This window comes from Heptranchias perlo, chromosome 13 (assembly GCF_035084215.1).
Source record: "Heptranchias perlo isolate sHepPer1 chromosome 13, sHepPer1.hap1, whole genome shotgun sequence".
NCBI lineage: Eukaryota > Metazoa > Chordata > Chondrichthyes > Hexanchiformes > Hexanchidae > Heptranchias > Heptranchias perlo.
In genome coordinates this window covers 46,936,162-46,952,926 of record NC_090337.1, presented here as the reverse complement: position 1 = coordinate 46,952,926, position 16,765 = coordinate 46,936,162, and the positions used below count along the sequence as shown (strand labels likewise).

General features: G+C 38.6%; 1 protein-coding gene across 1 annotated transcript in view; it reads right to left on the bottom strand.

Annotated features, from left to right (window-relative positions):
- LOC137331556 (ephrin type-A receptor 4-like) overlaps window positions 1-16,765 on the bottom strand; it is a 93,932-nt gene that overhangs the window by 52,346 nt on the left and 24,821 nt on the right. The window contains exon 4 of the mRNA XM_067995422.1: window positions 1,472-1,627. Within this exon, the coding sequence (XP_067851523.1) occupies window positions 1,472-1,627 (156 nt within the window). The remainder of the gene's footprint in view (window positions 1-1,471; window positions 1,628-16,765) is intronic.

The following is a 16,765-nucleotide window of genomic DNA, read 5'->3' as shown; positions in this document are numbered from 1 at the left end:
CGTTTTGACTGCTGCAAAGGATTGTTCAGGTTAATGTCGATCAAATTAATATTATGCCATTTCTCTATTGAGTTGAAAGTGTGATTAAAACATAGCATTGCATTCTATACTCTATTATCCAGTGTTAGTAACTCATTTCAAACTTGTTTGATAGGTTGATACTAATTCTATCCTCTTGCAATATGATAAACATATTGGCATTTCCTTTTTCATTTCTTTTTTTGTCAAAAGATGAAAATCCACGAGTATTTAAATTTCATTACTGTACAAATTATCATTCATTTTTAGATCTAATACTCATTCAGTGAGACTAATGAAGCAGTCTGATGTACTGCAAAACTCCAGTTTCTTTTACAATATCCCAGTCATGCTTCATTGAATTGTAAAATCTTAAGTTTACGGTCTAATCCCCAAGCAACTTTCAATGAGATCAAACTGATTTATTTTAAAAACATGATCCCTTTGGTACAGGAGGTCTATTGGTAATGAACTATCCTTCAGAGTTCACTTCCAGAGCCCAGGTAGAGTGTCCATCTTGGGAAACATACAAACAGCTTATTTCATTGGTTGATGTCCTTGGAGCTTCCAAATAGCTAAGAATTCCATTTGAGGGGAAAGGAGTCCAGTTTGTCATGCACTGCAACTAATGGATGCATTTTACAAACTAACCCTGTCAGCGTCTTCTACTGACTGAGTTCTTCACCACCTTCTTACCCATTCCTACATCTCAGCATGTGCCCTTCACCCTTCCAGCTCTAGCCTACTGATGCCTTCCCCCGCCCCCCTGCTCCACTATTCGTGACAAGTGTGATTGGTACTATAGTCACGAACACAGCAGGAATCCTAATAAGGACGATCTTAGAAAAATGCATCACAGTAGAGTATGCAGGCCTGCTCCATCAACCAGCTATGAAAGCCAGAAGCATTGTTAACCACCTTGGCCTTGAGCTCTGGAACTCCTTTCTCTTGTTAGTTCTTTCCCACTTTCAAATGCCTCCTCAAAATCCTTCATTGATCATGCTCTCAGTCATCTCCTGTGGTTCTTTTTCTACTACTTCAGTACTCAGCATCTGCTTCCCCCAGTCATCCTTTTTCTTGAATTGAAAGTGCAATTAAACATAGTGTAGCTTTCTTTGTTTACACCCCCTTTCCTCTACTAACACACTACTATCCAGTGTTGGCAACTCTTTTCAAACTAATCACTAGGCTGATACATATTCTATCCTAGTTTTGCTACAAAATTTAATTAAATATTTTGCATTCCTCTTTGTTGTTAAAAGATGAAAATCCACACATATTTAAACTCCATTAATGCACAACTGTTCATTCATTTTTAGATCTGAAATGCGCTTTGGGACATTTATTACATTAAAATTGCTTCATTGTTGGAATTGTAGGCAGAAGTAGGGACCTAATTGCGTTTCAAAAAACAAACCATTGAGACAAAATGTAAAACAAAAATGCGACTCACTTGTACAAGGCACAGACAAGGGATCATTTTCAGCTCTGAAGTAACCCCTTTCACAGATGCAGTATGTGGAAGCTTCCTGGGTGGAAGAGCTGTGTGGTGGACACTTTGAACAGCTTGGATCTGTCGACAGGGCCTTGTAGTATCCAATTTTACAAGCTAGAAGAAAGAATGGGAATGTCACTGTGTTATTTATATAGCTTTATATAGAAGTCCCCACAGTGGGATAACACTTGACTTTTAATGGAAGAGAAATGTAAATAACCAGAGGAGTAAAGGGATGGAATTCAAAACATTTACATGCCATCAGTTTTTGTGTCTCAGATTTAATAGTTCTGCTGGTCTGAATTTCATCACTTTGTCAACACTGGACTGTGTTTCCCCTAAAACAGGCAGAGTTTTGAATGAAAGTGAAAAGGGAGAGATAAGACATTTATGTCACCTGAAGGTTGTAAACTCATCTCTTATACTTGCTCATCCTCCCTGATGGTTACAAAATATCTAGAGTTTTATTGGTACAATAAACTTCTTCCAATTGTACAAAAATAAAACATTAACTGATACTATCAATCTACCCTGGGCCTGGTTTCGAATCCATAACTGAGATGATTTAAAATTTATGGGACCAGCATTGTTGTCAAATCATAATTACAAAAGGTTGCAAGATGCTTTTGGCTATAGTTCAGCAGCTTTGGGATTCTGCTGAAAAAAATCACAGCAAAGTACAAAGTATAAGGGTCAAAGCCTCCCCTTCACATCAAACAACACTAACCTAAGCAATCCCAAAAACAAATAATACAGTTCAAGTGGGCAAGGAAGGCTGTCAGATTAAACAAACGGAGAGTGTGAAGCGCATTGTCCTGTTAGCATTGAGCATTCCAATGCACTGATTTTAACAGCTGTATTGCAACACTATAGTCACAGTTGCTTATACATTCTTCATCATTCATTTGGGTGGTTCTCAAGAAAATAATGCAGAAGTGTAAGTTGATATAGTAAAATCTCATGTGAAACATCTTTACTAATTGAGTCAAATGTTGTATCCTACTGCTAAACTACTTTGACTAGACAAGCTTTATTAGTTTTTCTCCTGTATATGAGTTTGACTATTGAGCAAGTTTAAACTAAACATACAAAGGTATATAAAGTTTAACAAAAAGGTTATTATCCTAATCCTGAAAATTCTAATTGAATTATCTTTTAATCAATGAAACAGAAGAAAAAACTGCAAAAGCTGGAATCTGGAATAGAAAATGTTGGGAGTACACAGCAGGGCAGTCAGCATCTGTGAAGAGAAAAACAGGTTAATGTTTTGGGTGTAAAACTTCATCAGAACTGATTACCTGTCATATCTGCTCAAAGATGTTGACTGACCTGCTGTGTATTTCCAGCATTTTCTATTTTTTTTGTATTTTACATTTTTTAATACCAGTAATGTGCTTATCCTAAGAGATATATGAGTTCCAAACTAACATATTCCTTAGGGAAATATCTGCTTCAACTTTATTTCAACGGTAACAGGAAAATCGCACTGGTTTTCCGTTTTAATGGAAACTGGCAGTAGACCACTGAAGAAACCAAGCCAGACTTCTTCTGAAGAACTTCGCAATTATGCTGTTCTTCAGAAACTGGAAAAAGTAGTCTGATTTCCATGGGACAGTACAAATGGGGAAACTTCAGTGTGTAATGTGCTAACCAAGAAAACAAAAAAAATCAGGGTTTTTCCTTTCCTGGAGGTACTGATTCGTGTAGTGTACAGTTTCATTGGATCTGACCACCCTTAGAACTGCCACAGTCAGAATTTGTCAGCCAAGACAGTGAGTGTTGGTGGGCTACTTAATCATAGCGGCTATTGTGAAAATATGGATTCTATTTTGACCAGATGCTCACTCATGCGTACTTTCCAGCATCAGTCACTAGATAGTGATCAGGAGTGGCTGATTATCCTCACACAAGGGTATCAAGGCCAAATTGCAATGCTACAACTGTTACCTGGCTAAAATCAGCTACCTGGGATTGAACCAATGATCTTTCTGGCCTGCATAGTTTGCTACTACACCAAATAGGGCATTTGCCCACCAAGCCATCAGGGAGCCTACCTAAACATTTTAACAAAAGTCCTAAGACTGGAATAAAGAAACTCAATGTACAATTAAATATATTGGGATGGATTTTGCAGTCATTAGACTTGCGCTTGCCCATAGACTTTCGATGGGCTTTTGCAAAACAAGTTGCTGTCAGCCAAACATCTAAACAGTGCAGCACCCTCGCCAAGGCATCTCGGACCTGTGTGAACAAGCAACTTTGTATCTCCTTAACCAATCAGATTAACCAATCAGATTGAAGAATTGTTAATGAGCAGCGCAGAGTCTGAACCAGGAAGTGTAAGTTAGAATAGTAAATTCAATGTCAAATCAGGTACAGAAAATGAAATAAAGAGAGAGAAAGAAAGATTGGATGAAGAGAGAGAGAAAAAGAGACAGAAATTTAAAAAAAATCTCCAACAATAATTAAAAGCTGAAGGAATGAGACTCGACACATGTAAAAGTTAATTTTCAGTGTCAGAGAGGTTATTTGACAGTAATTAAGACATGCCACGCCATTAAAAGGGTACTTAGACAAGAATGGACAAGCCCTAACTTTTTGTGATGAGTTTAGTCCGTATCTATAATGTCAGTACATGAACTTCACACTGCTCAATATATTTGAATGGGGAGCCAGACGGCGAGATGGTGTTTTCACGCAGCTTACAGAGAGGCAGCACATCTCAGACAGCAACTCTCAGATTTTCGCATTTAACTGTGCATGTCCGCTCGCCTATTTGCTGTCCTATTTGCGCATAAAGAACGGTGAGCACCGTTAGCCTGACCGTTACTTTCACAGCCAAATCCGGCCTAATGTAAAACACTGACTAGTTAAATACATAATAAGGAAAATGTACTTCCTAACATAGACTGTCCAGGAGTTTCAGCGACAGTTCTCTTTAATAGACTGGGTAGAGTTGTTACTCACCATCCTCTTTTAATAACATTTCAATTTAGATAAGAAACTTCAAATGGATCATTAGCATAGCCTTTCAACGCATTTTTTTAAAAGTGCTTTGATTTCCCATTATATTAATAATAAAACTAGTTAATCTAGTAATCAAAAGCAATCACTAATTATGCAATCTTGTAATCCCTAAGCAACAAACACCTGGCCTAAACAGTAAACACAGTCCCACCCTCCCATAGCAGCAGCTCTTTGGCCACTCTGGATAACCCATCAGTTCCAAAGATGAATCACATAGCGCTTCGTCATGACGCTTAGATAACTATCTTATATCATGTCACAGGAATAAAACAGGAAATTGGTTAGCACCACACTGTAAAAGCAGTACTGTTCCAGTCTCTCAGTCTTTTAAAATGTTACAATAAAACCTTAACAGCTTTAGGTCGGCGGATTCAATAAGCATCATTGCAATGAAAAATTAGGAAGCTGAATAATCTTAGCCGTTCTGCTGGACTACCGCTGGAACTCTGGGAGAAGTTTGGTGGAACACCGTGTAAAATGGCCAGGACCTGGGTATGCTAAGTGCTGACCTCATTCGGGAAATCTCGCTCAGCCTTGTAAGGGGCAGAGCCTCCACCCACCTTTATACGGCCAGCTTTGTCAGAGTGGATGGGGTGGAAGGCAGGGACTCCCTACATTGGGAATTCCTGCTTCCCTGGCCCATAAGGGAATCCAGCATTATGCTTAGTCAGATAAGACATACCAGCCTTTAGGAGGACCCAATGGGCACCATCCGGGTGAGGCGTAATGGCCAGGGAAGTAGCCTAGACCCAGAAGATGGTAACATTTTTTAGGGAAAAGAAATGTTAGTTTGGCTCTTTTACACAGGAGCCGAAAGGAGCACAGAATGGGGTCTTGGGGACAGGCACTTCTGGATAGCTGACAGGTGACAAAGTTTCTAGCAGCATAGGACAGGTGGGAACTTATGATGTCCCTGTGGTTGAGTGGGCATCTGTCAGACCCACGCAAATGAGGTCCCCTCTCACTAACCCCACAAAGTCTGATGGGGTCAGTGCTGGAGTGCACCAACAGGCACATTCGTAACCCCTGGATTTTTGACGCCCATATATATGATGGCCATTTTAAACTTGTACATCCACACTTCAACATATAGATTGAGTCTGAAAGATCTAAATGTTCACCAAGGCTTTTTTAGCTTAGTTTTCTCAAAGACCCTAATGCTCAGCCACGATTGGACATCGAGTTCTGGGACAGCTGTACAATCAGGCTTTCAGATTGTCCAGCTGTCCCAGGGACAAATACTTTCCCCAGAGAAGCTTCCAGCCTGTGTCTCATGTTTAAATAGAACAGGCAGGGCTTGTACCCTCCCTCACATTAATGAGCAAAGTACTTATGGGGCACTGCTAGTACAAGATTAAATACGTTTTTTGGACGGAGAAAGAAAAATGGGAAGATTTAAACTAATGGAATTAATAGGCATGCCAGAGTTTAGGCATTCTGTTTGCTAATGTAAATAACTTTAAGACACAGAAAAAAAGCCCTACAAGTATAGAAGCTGGTGATCAGTGTAGTGTGTGTTAGGACCACACATTACAGTAGGTTAAGAAGTATGAGCATCTTCATTGTTTAAACAGTTCTCCCCTCCTGACTGGTTTGGCATCTTTGCAAAATAAAAGAAACTGAAGCTGAACATAAATTGAACAGGAATCTTTGATTAATAAAATACTGTCCAATAACAAAGTTGTGCAATAATAAATAATCACTATAAGGAACTACACTGATCTCACACTTGCAACAGGAGAATCATTTACATGTCTCCTGGAACAATGAAAAGTGAAATAAGTGAAGGAAGCATAGATCCATATCTTAAAGAGCTGGCTAGTCTGCCTGGGATTATCTCTGATCTTTTAAGCTTTACTGATCTTCAAAAAGCCATTTAACTCCCAAATTCAGAAAGTAGCTGGGATCAACCCGAGTAGCTGGGTTATTGAAACAAAGAACAATTATTATTCAATGATCGAGTTAGCACCGCTCCCAGTCTCGGTCCGTAAGTCCTTAAAAACTCAAGAGGGATCATCTTTGAAGTGCAGCAAGTATTTTTTTATATTACACACACACGTGCACACAGGTGCACTAATGAATCAGTGATGCTGCTTGATATACACTAGCTGCAACTGTGAGAAGGTAAATGGGGAGAAGGTGAAGGCCTAGATAGTAATGGTGCTCATTTGCCTATTTCTATTTATGTAACATTTTTTCCCTGCTGTAAAAGTGAACAAGACAAGAGATAAAGAATTATATACACTGGCTATTCTTCTCTCAGTTAAAAGCATAGTATCTTGACACCAAAGGTTAAATATGCTCTACCCCTCCACCCCTAACTAAAATCAAACACTAAAATAGTATTAGGTCACCCACTAAGTATACAAATTACAACACAAGGGACTTGTTACTTGTGTAATTGATGGTTAAACTAATAGACTTTGTTAACTTTTAGAATAAAATGGACAATCATGAGCTAATGAATTATCCTTCAACAACAGCAGGAAACATTCAATTTAGGCAGTACCTTAAATCAGTATGCTCACTTTATTTTATAACTCAGCCAAACTGTTTATATTTGATGCTAAAAGTTGGAATTAATCACCGTGAGATTGAAATGTCAGCTCTGTGATTGGCTGGCACAGCATTGTAAAAACCGGATTATAGCCACAATTTCCATTAACAGGAATGATTTTAAGTGTGTGTGGACAGTGAGGTATGCAGGAACTTTATTGTGAACATCCCAATTAGGAAAGTCATGTATGTGTAACTGCTTCGGTAGAGTGACCTACAGAATCTTGCAGCAAAAATAAATGCAGGGAATGTGTGACCTATAGAAAATCAGGTGGAATGCAGCATTAATTTCTAAATGCTAACAACAAATAATTCAAGTGAAGTAAAACTTATTGGCACCTCACATATTTGTGGCTAATATGAACAATGAGCAGCTGGGTTAAGCACAGGGGAATGTCTGTCATTGGCAGAACCATATTCTAGGATAAGTCATCACCTTCAGAAGAAGAGGGTAGAAAGTTGAGAGAATTTTTTTTAAAAAGAAGTTCTCTCAACTTCAACTATATTTTAATCTTATCTTTCTGCTCCAACCGCAAAGCTAGGGCTGGTGCGCAATTATTGTATGAAGAGATCTGATATAATTCTGAACAGCTGTAAACTAGAAATGTTTTCGGTACCATATATTTATCTAAAACCAATTATTATTTTCTTCAATTAATTTGAGAATAAACAAAAATTCATCTCAACATCTCTTGCCATTTTGAGCAGTATAATTAACTAACTCTAAATTAAAAGTAAATCTTGAAATAATTTTTTAAAAAGCACTGAACTTAAATATATTTTCTGTTAGGCATACACAGAAGAAAATTTCACACAGCATAAAATAGATGACAATAGTAAATTACAAGATATGCTCCCCTTCATGAATTAACATAATGGCAGCAATTTTAAAGGAACATGTGTGCACCTATAGACGATGAAGGTCTCTGTCAGTGGAAAATCATTTGGAATTTCTGCTGATCAAATTTGTGGCTATTAAGTTGAGGGACATCAGAGTTGGGGAACTCTTTTCACCAAGTGTCAACAGTATGAATGTAGGGGAAACTTCCCTTAATCTATCCCAACAATGCACTTTGGCTTCAACCCCAGTAAAACGCCTCCTACTGCATAGTGTGACATTTCCATTACCCACACCAGCCATCCTTGTTTTATCTTTGAGTGAGACAAGTAATGTAGTACCAATTAGTGCTGAAGTATAGCAGTTTTGTTTGGTGGGCTCACACCAAGCAAATGTTGAGAACAGACAAACTCATTTCACTCAGGAGCCTTAAACCAGCAGAGAAAAACTTACACTTATTAATCAGGCCTGGATTTAACTGCTGGTTCCAAAAGTTATGGAGCAGTGTGTACACCCTTTCTTCAGAAAATAATTTGAAGAAATTCTAATTTTGCTTCCAGTATTGCAAAATGATGTAGCAGAACAGGTTAAGTGCTTTTAGGTTCCTGTTGTAAGTTATTCGTAACTGATATCTGAAGTGTTTTGATTTTTCACCTTAGGGCTAAATAAGGATATGTTTTTTTTGGCAGGTTTACATAGCTCTCTGTATTGAAACAACTCCCTGGGAATGGGCCCCTGGCCAATATCGGCAGCAGGTAAATTCCAAATCTATGATAATCCTTTGATTTATACTGTGCTGACTGAAACAACTTTATCTGCCTTCTTAAAGAGTTCATTAACCACCCCTCATGTTATGCGATGAGTCGTTTCACTGTTTCCCAATTGTGTGACTGTAATCTCCTATGCTGATAATAAAATGCCCTAGAAACTACAATTAAAATTCCTCCACACTGACATTTCTGCCAGGCTAAAGTACATCAACAATCTGGCAGATTTTTAATTGTTCTACAGGATCCCATTAGATTACATAAAACTCAATTAAAAATACTTTTTTCCACTTCCTCTTCACTTGGCTTAGGACCACTTTCCAAAGTACAGTTCCCATCTTGCTACCCAACTATATATAGCTCTCTGTGTATCATACATCTCTGGATGCATCTGTTAGTGCTATATGACTTTATATGTAAGATGACTCCTCTTAATTTTGAAATTCTGTAATTTAAAAAATTGTATTTTTTGGTAGGAATATTCAGCGTTTAAATAAAATACTCTCTCTTATTGCAATATTGTTTTAAAATATTTTAACATGAGAAAAGTATTAATCGTTTTGATTCATGTGAATTCTTTATTGGCTGACTGATGTACAATTAATTTACTGAAGCTATTTAGGCATCATGTCACAAATGGCTTGATTGTAGCAAAAGTCTTTGAAAGGTTAGTAGAGTATAGCTTCAACATATCAATAACAGGGTCACCTTACCACCTGAAAAATAAATAAGAAAGCTCTTCTGCACAAAAGAGGGAATCATAAAAGAGCTGTGCATTCCACCTTTAACTACACAAAGCGATTAATTGTGCTCCAGACACACAACTCTAGGTTAAATTCTTGAATGTCTTGCTATTTTAGACTTGTCCAGATCCTGTACAATTGAATTTAAGCAGTACTTGGAGTTAGTTATAGAAGTTGTGCTGAATGAATGCTTTTGTCTCAGAATGTAATTTCACATTACTGTAAACATAACTGCTTGCCTAACAGATTGGATCGTGAATGTAATTTTGTCTTTTGCACACAATCGTTCTAAAATGTGAAGTTGAACAACATTATATCATCAGGAAGATATTGTGAAATTAGGGAAACATTGCGTCAAACCACCGAATGTATGTTAGTGATTCAGGCTAAAACCTGCACCATCTGAGAGAACAACTGGTGAGTTCTAAAGAGTGTTGTTATGGTCCAGTATCACTGTACTTACAAAGAAAGAAAATCATTTATACAGTCTGTTTATCAAGTTAATGACATGTCTCAAAACACTTCACACAATTAATTATTTTTGTTGTTGTGCAGTGACTTCTCATTATGTAGGGAAAAAGAGAACCTGTCCATGCTAAATTTGCTGAATTTAGACTGGTCAGATATCTTATGAATCCCCTCAAGGAATCAAGCAGAAGTATCAGAACAAACATGAGCAGTCTCATCAAATGCTATTGTATTAAAACAGTGAAACTGGTCCATCGGCTTTTTTATCTTATCAGTTCCAGGGAAAACGACACCAGAACAACCTACATATACTTTCCTCCTACATTTATAGTGTCCACCGACACAAGTCTGTAGACTGATTGGAGGCTAATTCAGTAGACTGGAGCCTGCTCTTTCACATGTGCCAGTGTTGTTATAGCACAATGGGTTAAAATGATGATGTGTTGTTGCAGGGAGATACAACCTTTCATTATCTGTCACTGTCTTTAAATAGAAATCAGATAACCTGCCAGATGAGCAACTTCCCTGACAATAGTTTACTAGGAATAATCAGTTTATAATTATCTCTGAGAATCTTTTGATCAATCAGCGTGACATATTTAGCATCAATTGTGTCCAAGGTGTCTGTCTCTATGTCTTCCTGACCAATGATAAAAAATGGTGGAGACAGGCTTCTTTGCATATAGCTTATGTATTATAGGTTGTAGAGTTAGTGGGTAAGTTTCCAGTTAGCTTATCATCTAACATAATGGAAAAGTGTCATTTAAAGAATGATGATGAATCAGAATCAAGAATTTACATGGCCTTTCAGATGAAATATTCACTACGGGCAACTGGATTATGGATTTTTAAACTATTATATCATAATAACATTGTTCATTGGACATTAATCCAGTCATACTGAAAGATTCTTGTATATTATTATTTATTTTACTAATCATTTTAGAAAAGAACCTTCATTCTATATGCTAATCTGTAATCAACCCTCCTTAATTATTCTGTTTCCTTCTTCCTGCATCTTCACTCCCCTAGAAATTACGCAACCTAAAGTGAATCTACTTAGTCATAGAACCATCCTGGAATACATTATATTTTCTATCTCATATGCATAACTGAGTTGGAAAAATTAATATAACTTCTTTCAACAATAGTTCTAATATAACTGTAAACTGGAATCAGATTTTATACCAAGTGAACAGGTTTTATGACAATGAATCAGCACCTCTTTGGAAAAGTGAGATTAGGACATAGCCTATGGCATTATTTTGCATGACACGCAACCAAGCTAACATATTGACCGAGCTCAAGGCCGAATGGAAACCCCACAAAAAGCATGGATCTGTGCTGCCGTCACATCCACGAAGGGTGGATTGTTTATCTTTAGGAATGCTATTGATGAAAAGAGAGCTCTGCTTCAGCAATTTAGATAAAACCCCTTTCAAATGGCCCTCATTCGGCCTGACTGCAGGTGATCTTTACAGACAGGTTAACTCTTAATATAGGTTGAAGTCTAAATTATCACATTGGTAGGACTATCATAAGATGGTCGCTACTGGCGGGTGATCTTTAACATTGTGCTTAGACCCCTTCTACTTGAAGCAGTTCTGCAATGTGTTTCAGTTTCTGGTGCCCTGGAGTCTTCCCATTCACACTGTGGGACAGATATTGTGTAGCAGATTTCAAAACATCAGGAATGACACTACTGTGCATATACAATTGGCATTTTAGTTTTCTGGTCATAGACCATTCCAGATTTTGGAGGAAGGCATGCACAGGCCAGCAATGTATTGTTGATCTGTATAGGTGTGGTAAGAGCCCACAGAAAGGCTGTTTATTTTTACTGGCACTGTCGCTACGTTTCAGGTGTTACAGGTAACGGCAATTATTTCTGGAGCTGTAACCCAATGTCACTGAGAGTATTATGCCCACTTCACGTATATTATGGCTCTATTGGCAGCACTATACTATAAATGCAGTATATGTCTGTATCAATTTACCATGAGTGTCACTGAGCTAAATGCACTTAGTACCTTGCCTAACAATCCACATTGTCGTATTGTTGCAGACCTCAAAACTTACAAATTCTGGTTACACAGTGTGGTATAAGGATGTCAATGTTGCACCATCTGATCAAAATTCTTTCTTGCCTGGAAAGACACAAGGAAATCAAAGACTAGACTTGTGCCTATGCTATGAGGAAAATAGCACAAGGTGAAGCATAGAACCTTCATCCACATAGTATGCGAATGCAGGAGATTTATTTTTCTTGAGTTCGTAACAGAGTGGATGCCATATCTGATTAATTTCAATACAAATTGGGAGATATAACTTGGGTATTACTACATCAGCTCTGCTTATGGTGCAACACCAATATGTGAACAGTTTTAGAACATATTGCCAAGAATAGTGGTCATCCCATGTAGCTCAAATGGAATTCTATCCATGGGTCGACCTAACTGCTGACATTAAGAGAAGATATTGTCAGTCCTGGCAGGATCAAACAAACACTTGCCCAATCTATGTGTGTGATTTTCACTTGTCAAAGGATACAGTTTATTGTTTCAAAGTTAAAGGTATAAGTACCCTTGATGGCATGGTGGGTAAAGGTAACTGCCTGATGTAGTACTAAGCCATATAGATCAAAAGGTCTCAAGTTCGATTTCAAGTCTGCACTAAATTAGCTAATCACGATGAAGGCAGGAGTTGAGGGATTACAATTGGTCATAATATCCCTAGGTGTCCTGCTCCTAATCGTTATCCAGTGACCACTGCTGGAAAGCAAACACGTAGATGTCGAGTGAGAATTAGATCAGGTTTGGTCATGATGTTCTCCATGGTTGAATAGGCCCAGAGTCTCGGATCACAGCTAAAGAATGGCCAGTTAGGCAAGATTTAGTTCAATAAACAATCATTAATACAGTGAAGTAATTAAAAATGCACAAGATATCAGGAGACTTGGTGGTGCAGTGCACTGGTGTGCCAATCAGTGTAGGTGTACAGTGGAGCAGCACTCCATGAGTTCCAGGGCTCAGTTGGGCTGTTGTAGAAGAAGCCAAACGGAAGTTAGTATCTGTCTACTGGGGAGGGAAAAAAATAAGTTCAACGCGTGAAACAACTTTGGCCATTCCTGCCCATTTCATTGGAACTGGCTGTACAGCAGCATTAACAGAAGCCTAGGAGAAAGCTGCCACCTTACCTTTTTGCTATGGAATGATGCGCTAGTGAATGGAAGGGGGAGGGAGAATAAATACATGACAATGAGCCAAACCTTTCTAGTTTGTACTTAATAGACTTCTAAGAAAAAAATTTAGTATTCATCCATCTTGTTTAGGAGATCAATTTTTGTGCTGAGTCTCATTGCTTTTCTCTTTCCGGCCATGTTTGCTGCTGCAATCAGTGGTGTTAGTGCAAATTGTGTCCCGACACTAATGATGGGGGATTAAGTATCCATAGTAATCGTACCTTAACGGGGTGCAAACAGTTGATTGAACAGCTGCGTCTTCTCGAAATAGCCGGAACATTTAATACAATTATCATTGTCATTTATGAGAATGGCAAATGGCTAACGTTAATTGCTCGGTATAATTGGCTGCCCACAATAACCACAGATGGGATAAGTGACGAGGACTGTATATTAACAAAATGTGCAATATCCTGAAACTCTGCAACGTTAGTACATGGCTTCCCACTCGACCTGTACAGTCTGCTCTGTGGATGTTTTGAGCTGGCTGAGCTAACAGTGATGAACATAGGAAGGAACATAGTAACAGGAGTAGGACATTTAGCCCCTAGAGTCTGTTCTGCCATTCAGTTAGATCATGGCTAATCTGTATCTTAACTCCATCTACCCGCCTTGGTTCCGTAACCCTAAATACCCATGCCTAACAAAAATCTATCAATCTCACTTTTGAAATTATCAATTGATCTGGCCTCAATGGCTTTTTGGGGGAGATAGTTCCAGATTTCCACTACCCTTTGCATGAAGAAGTGCTTTCTGACATCACCCCTGAACAGCCTAGCTCAAATTTTAAGGCTTTTCCCCCTTGTTCTGGACTACCCCACCAGAGGAAATAGTTTCTCTCTATGCACCCTATCAACTCCTTTGATCATCTTAAACACCTCAATTAGATCACCCCTTAATCTTCTATATTCAAGGGAATACAAGCCTAGTCTATGCAATCTGTCCTCATAATTTAACCTTTTAGCCCCGTTATCATTCTGGTGAATCTGCACTGCATCCTCTTCAAGGCCATTATATCCTTCCTGAGGTGCGGTGTCTAGGACTGAACACAGTACTCTAAATGGGGTCTAACCAGAGCTCTACAGCTGCAACATAACTTCCACTCCTTTGTATTCCAGCCCTCTTGAGATAAAGGCAAACATTCCAATAGCCTTTTCAATTATTTTTGTACCTGTCCACTAGCTTTTAGTGATTTCTGTATTTGGACCCCTAAACCTCTCTGCTCATCCACAGTTCCTAACTTCTCACCATTTAGAAATACTCTGATCTATCTTTCTTAGGTCCAAAGTGGATGACCTCACATTTTCCCACATTGAACTCCATGTCCTACAGTTTTGCCCACTCAATTAATCTATCAATGTCCCTTTGCAACTGTTGCAGAGTTCCCATCTACACTACTTACTTTGCCACCTAACTTAGATATATGGCTCTTCCTTCATCCAAGTCATTTATAGATATAGTGAAAAGCTGGGACTCTAGTATAGATGAGAACCTGACCATTTACAGAATAAATCTAGACAAACTAGAAAAATCAGCTACAACTTGGATTTTGTACAGTTATAAAATAGGGATAAAAAAACTTACAAAAATGGCTTTTAAAATAAATGAGTAAAGAACATTTAAAAAAAAATTCAATGGTGAAGACCCATTTAACAAACAGAGAAAGGAAAATAAAAGCAAAATACTGCAGATGCTGGAAATCTGAAATAAAAGCAGAAAATGCTGGAAATACTCAGCATGTCAGACAGCATCTATGGAGAAAGAAACAGAGTTAACGTTTTAGGTCGATGACCCTTCATCAGAACTGAAAGAAGTTGAATATTAAACAGAAAGGAAAAGAAAGGAAAACCATCTTCTTCCTTGTCTGGTGGAGATTCTGCAATAAGTTCTAATCTGTATGTTAAGACAGATTCAATTATATTTCTGGAGCTCCTGTAGGACAGGTTCTGGGAGTACTCAACATAATGATGTTCCATGTATCTTCAGAGTCCCTCCAAACATATGAAGGATTCCGGTTTGCTCGTCTTTATTCTGGGTGCCGATCCACCTCTTGGCAACTTTCCTTTTCACAAGGTAGTGCACAACTCTTTGGAATAATTCTCATAATGCTGGCGATTCATGTAGGCTAGCAGTGTTTCTCCATAATGAACTGCTACTCAATTATCATTCCTCTGGAAGATGTTCACAATTTTGAAAATTGTTAAAAGCTCCCTCAATGCATCAACTGGTTAAGGTAATGAGTAGTTGAGCCTTAGACCAGGGAGGTCCCAGGTTTAGTCCCAGTCTCTAGTGAGTTAGCAGATTATCGTCAGAGCAATGGCAAGGTGCTGCAATTACCATCATTAGCCCTGGGTTAGGGAGGCTAGGTTTCCTGTTCCTGATTGGTATCCAGTGATACTGTGTGTACATCAGGTGAGAACAGGATCTAGCCTTTTATGTGTTGCCCACTTGGGTGAAGAGCCCCTATTCAAAAAATGGAGAGGGATAAATCTGGTAACCACAGGCCAATCATACTTATGTCAGTGGTGGGAAAGTTACTAGGGTCCACTGTCAAGGACAAAATTATTTCTTACTTGGAGAAGCATGGGTTAATAAGGGACAGCCAGCATGAATTTGTTAAAGGCAAATCATGTCTGACTAACCTGATTGAGGTCTTTGATGTAGTAACAGAGAGGGTTGATGAAGGTAAAGGTTGTATATGGACTTTCAAAAGGCATTTCACAAAGTGCCACATAACAGACTTATTCGGAAAATAGAAGCACATGGGATTAAAGGGACAGTGGTAACTTGGGTACGTAATTGGCTGAGGCATAGGAGGCAGAAAGTAGTGGTGAACGGATGCTTTTCTGACTGCAGAAAATTATGCAGTGGGGTCCCCTGGGGATCGGTATTAGGACCATTGCTATTCTTGTATATTTTTATGACCTGGACTTGGGTATAGGTAGTACAATTTCGAAGTTTGCAGATGATACAAAGCTTTACTATTTACTAGTAAATAGCAAAGAGGATAGTAGCACACTTCAGGAGGACATAGACAGACTGGTGAAATAGGCAGACACATGGCAGATGTAATTTAATGAGGATAATTGTGAATTGATGCACTTTGGGAGGAACAACATAGAGAGGCAGTATAATCTAAATGGTACTATTTTGAGGGGAGTGCAAGAGCTGAGGGACCTTCGAGTGCAGAGTTACAAATCTTTGATGTTGACAGGGCAAGTTGATAAGGTGGTTAAGAAAGCATATGGGATACTTGGCTTTGTAAATAGGGGCATATTTGTAAATAGTCATGTTAAACCATTACAAATCACTGGTTAGGCCTCAGCTGGAGTATTGTGTACATTTCTGGGCACCACACTTTAGGAAGGATGTAAAGGCCTTGGAGAGGGTAGAGAGGAAGTTTACCAGGATGATACCAGGAATGGGGGACTTCAGTTATGTGGAGAGATTGGAGAAGCTGGGATTGTTCTCCTTAGAGCAGCAACGGTTAAGGGGAGACCTAATAGAGGTGTTCAAAATAATGAGGGGTTTTGATAGATCAAGTAGGGAGAAACTGTTTCCTCTGGCAAGTGGGTCGGTAACCAAAGGTCACAGATTTAAAATAATTGGCCA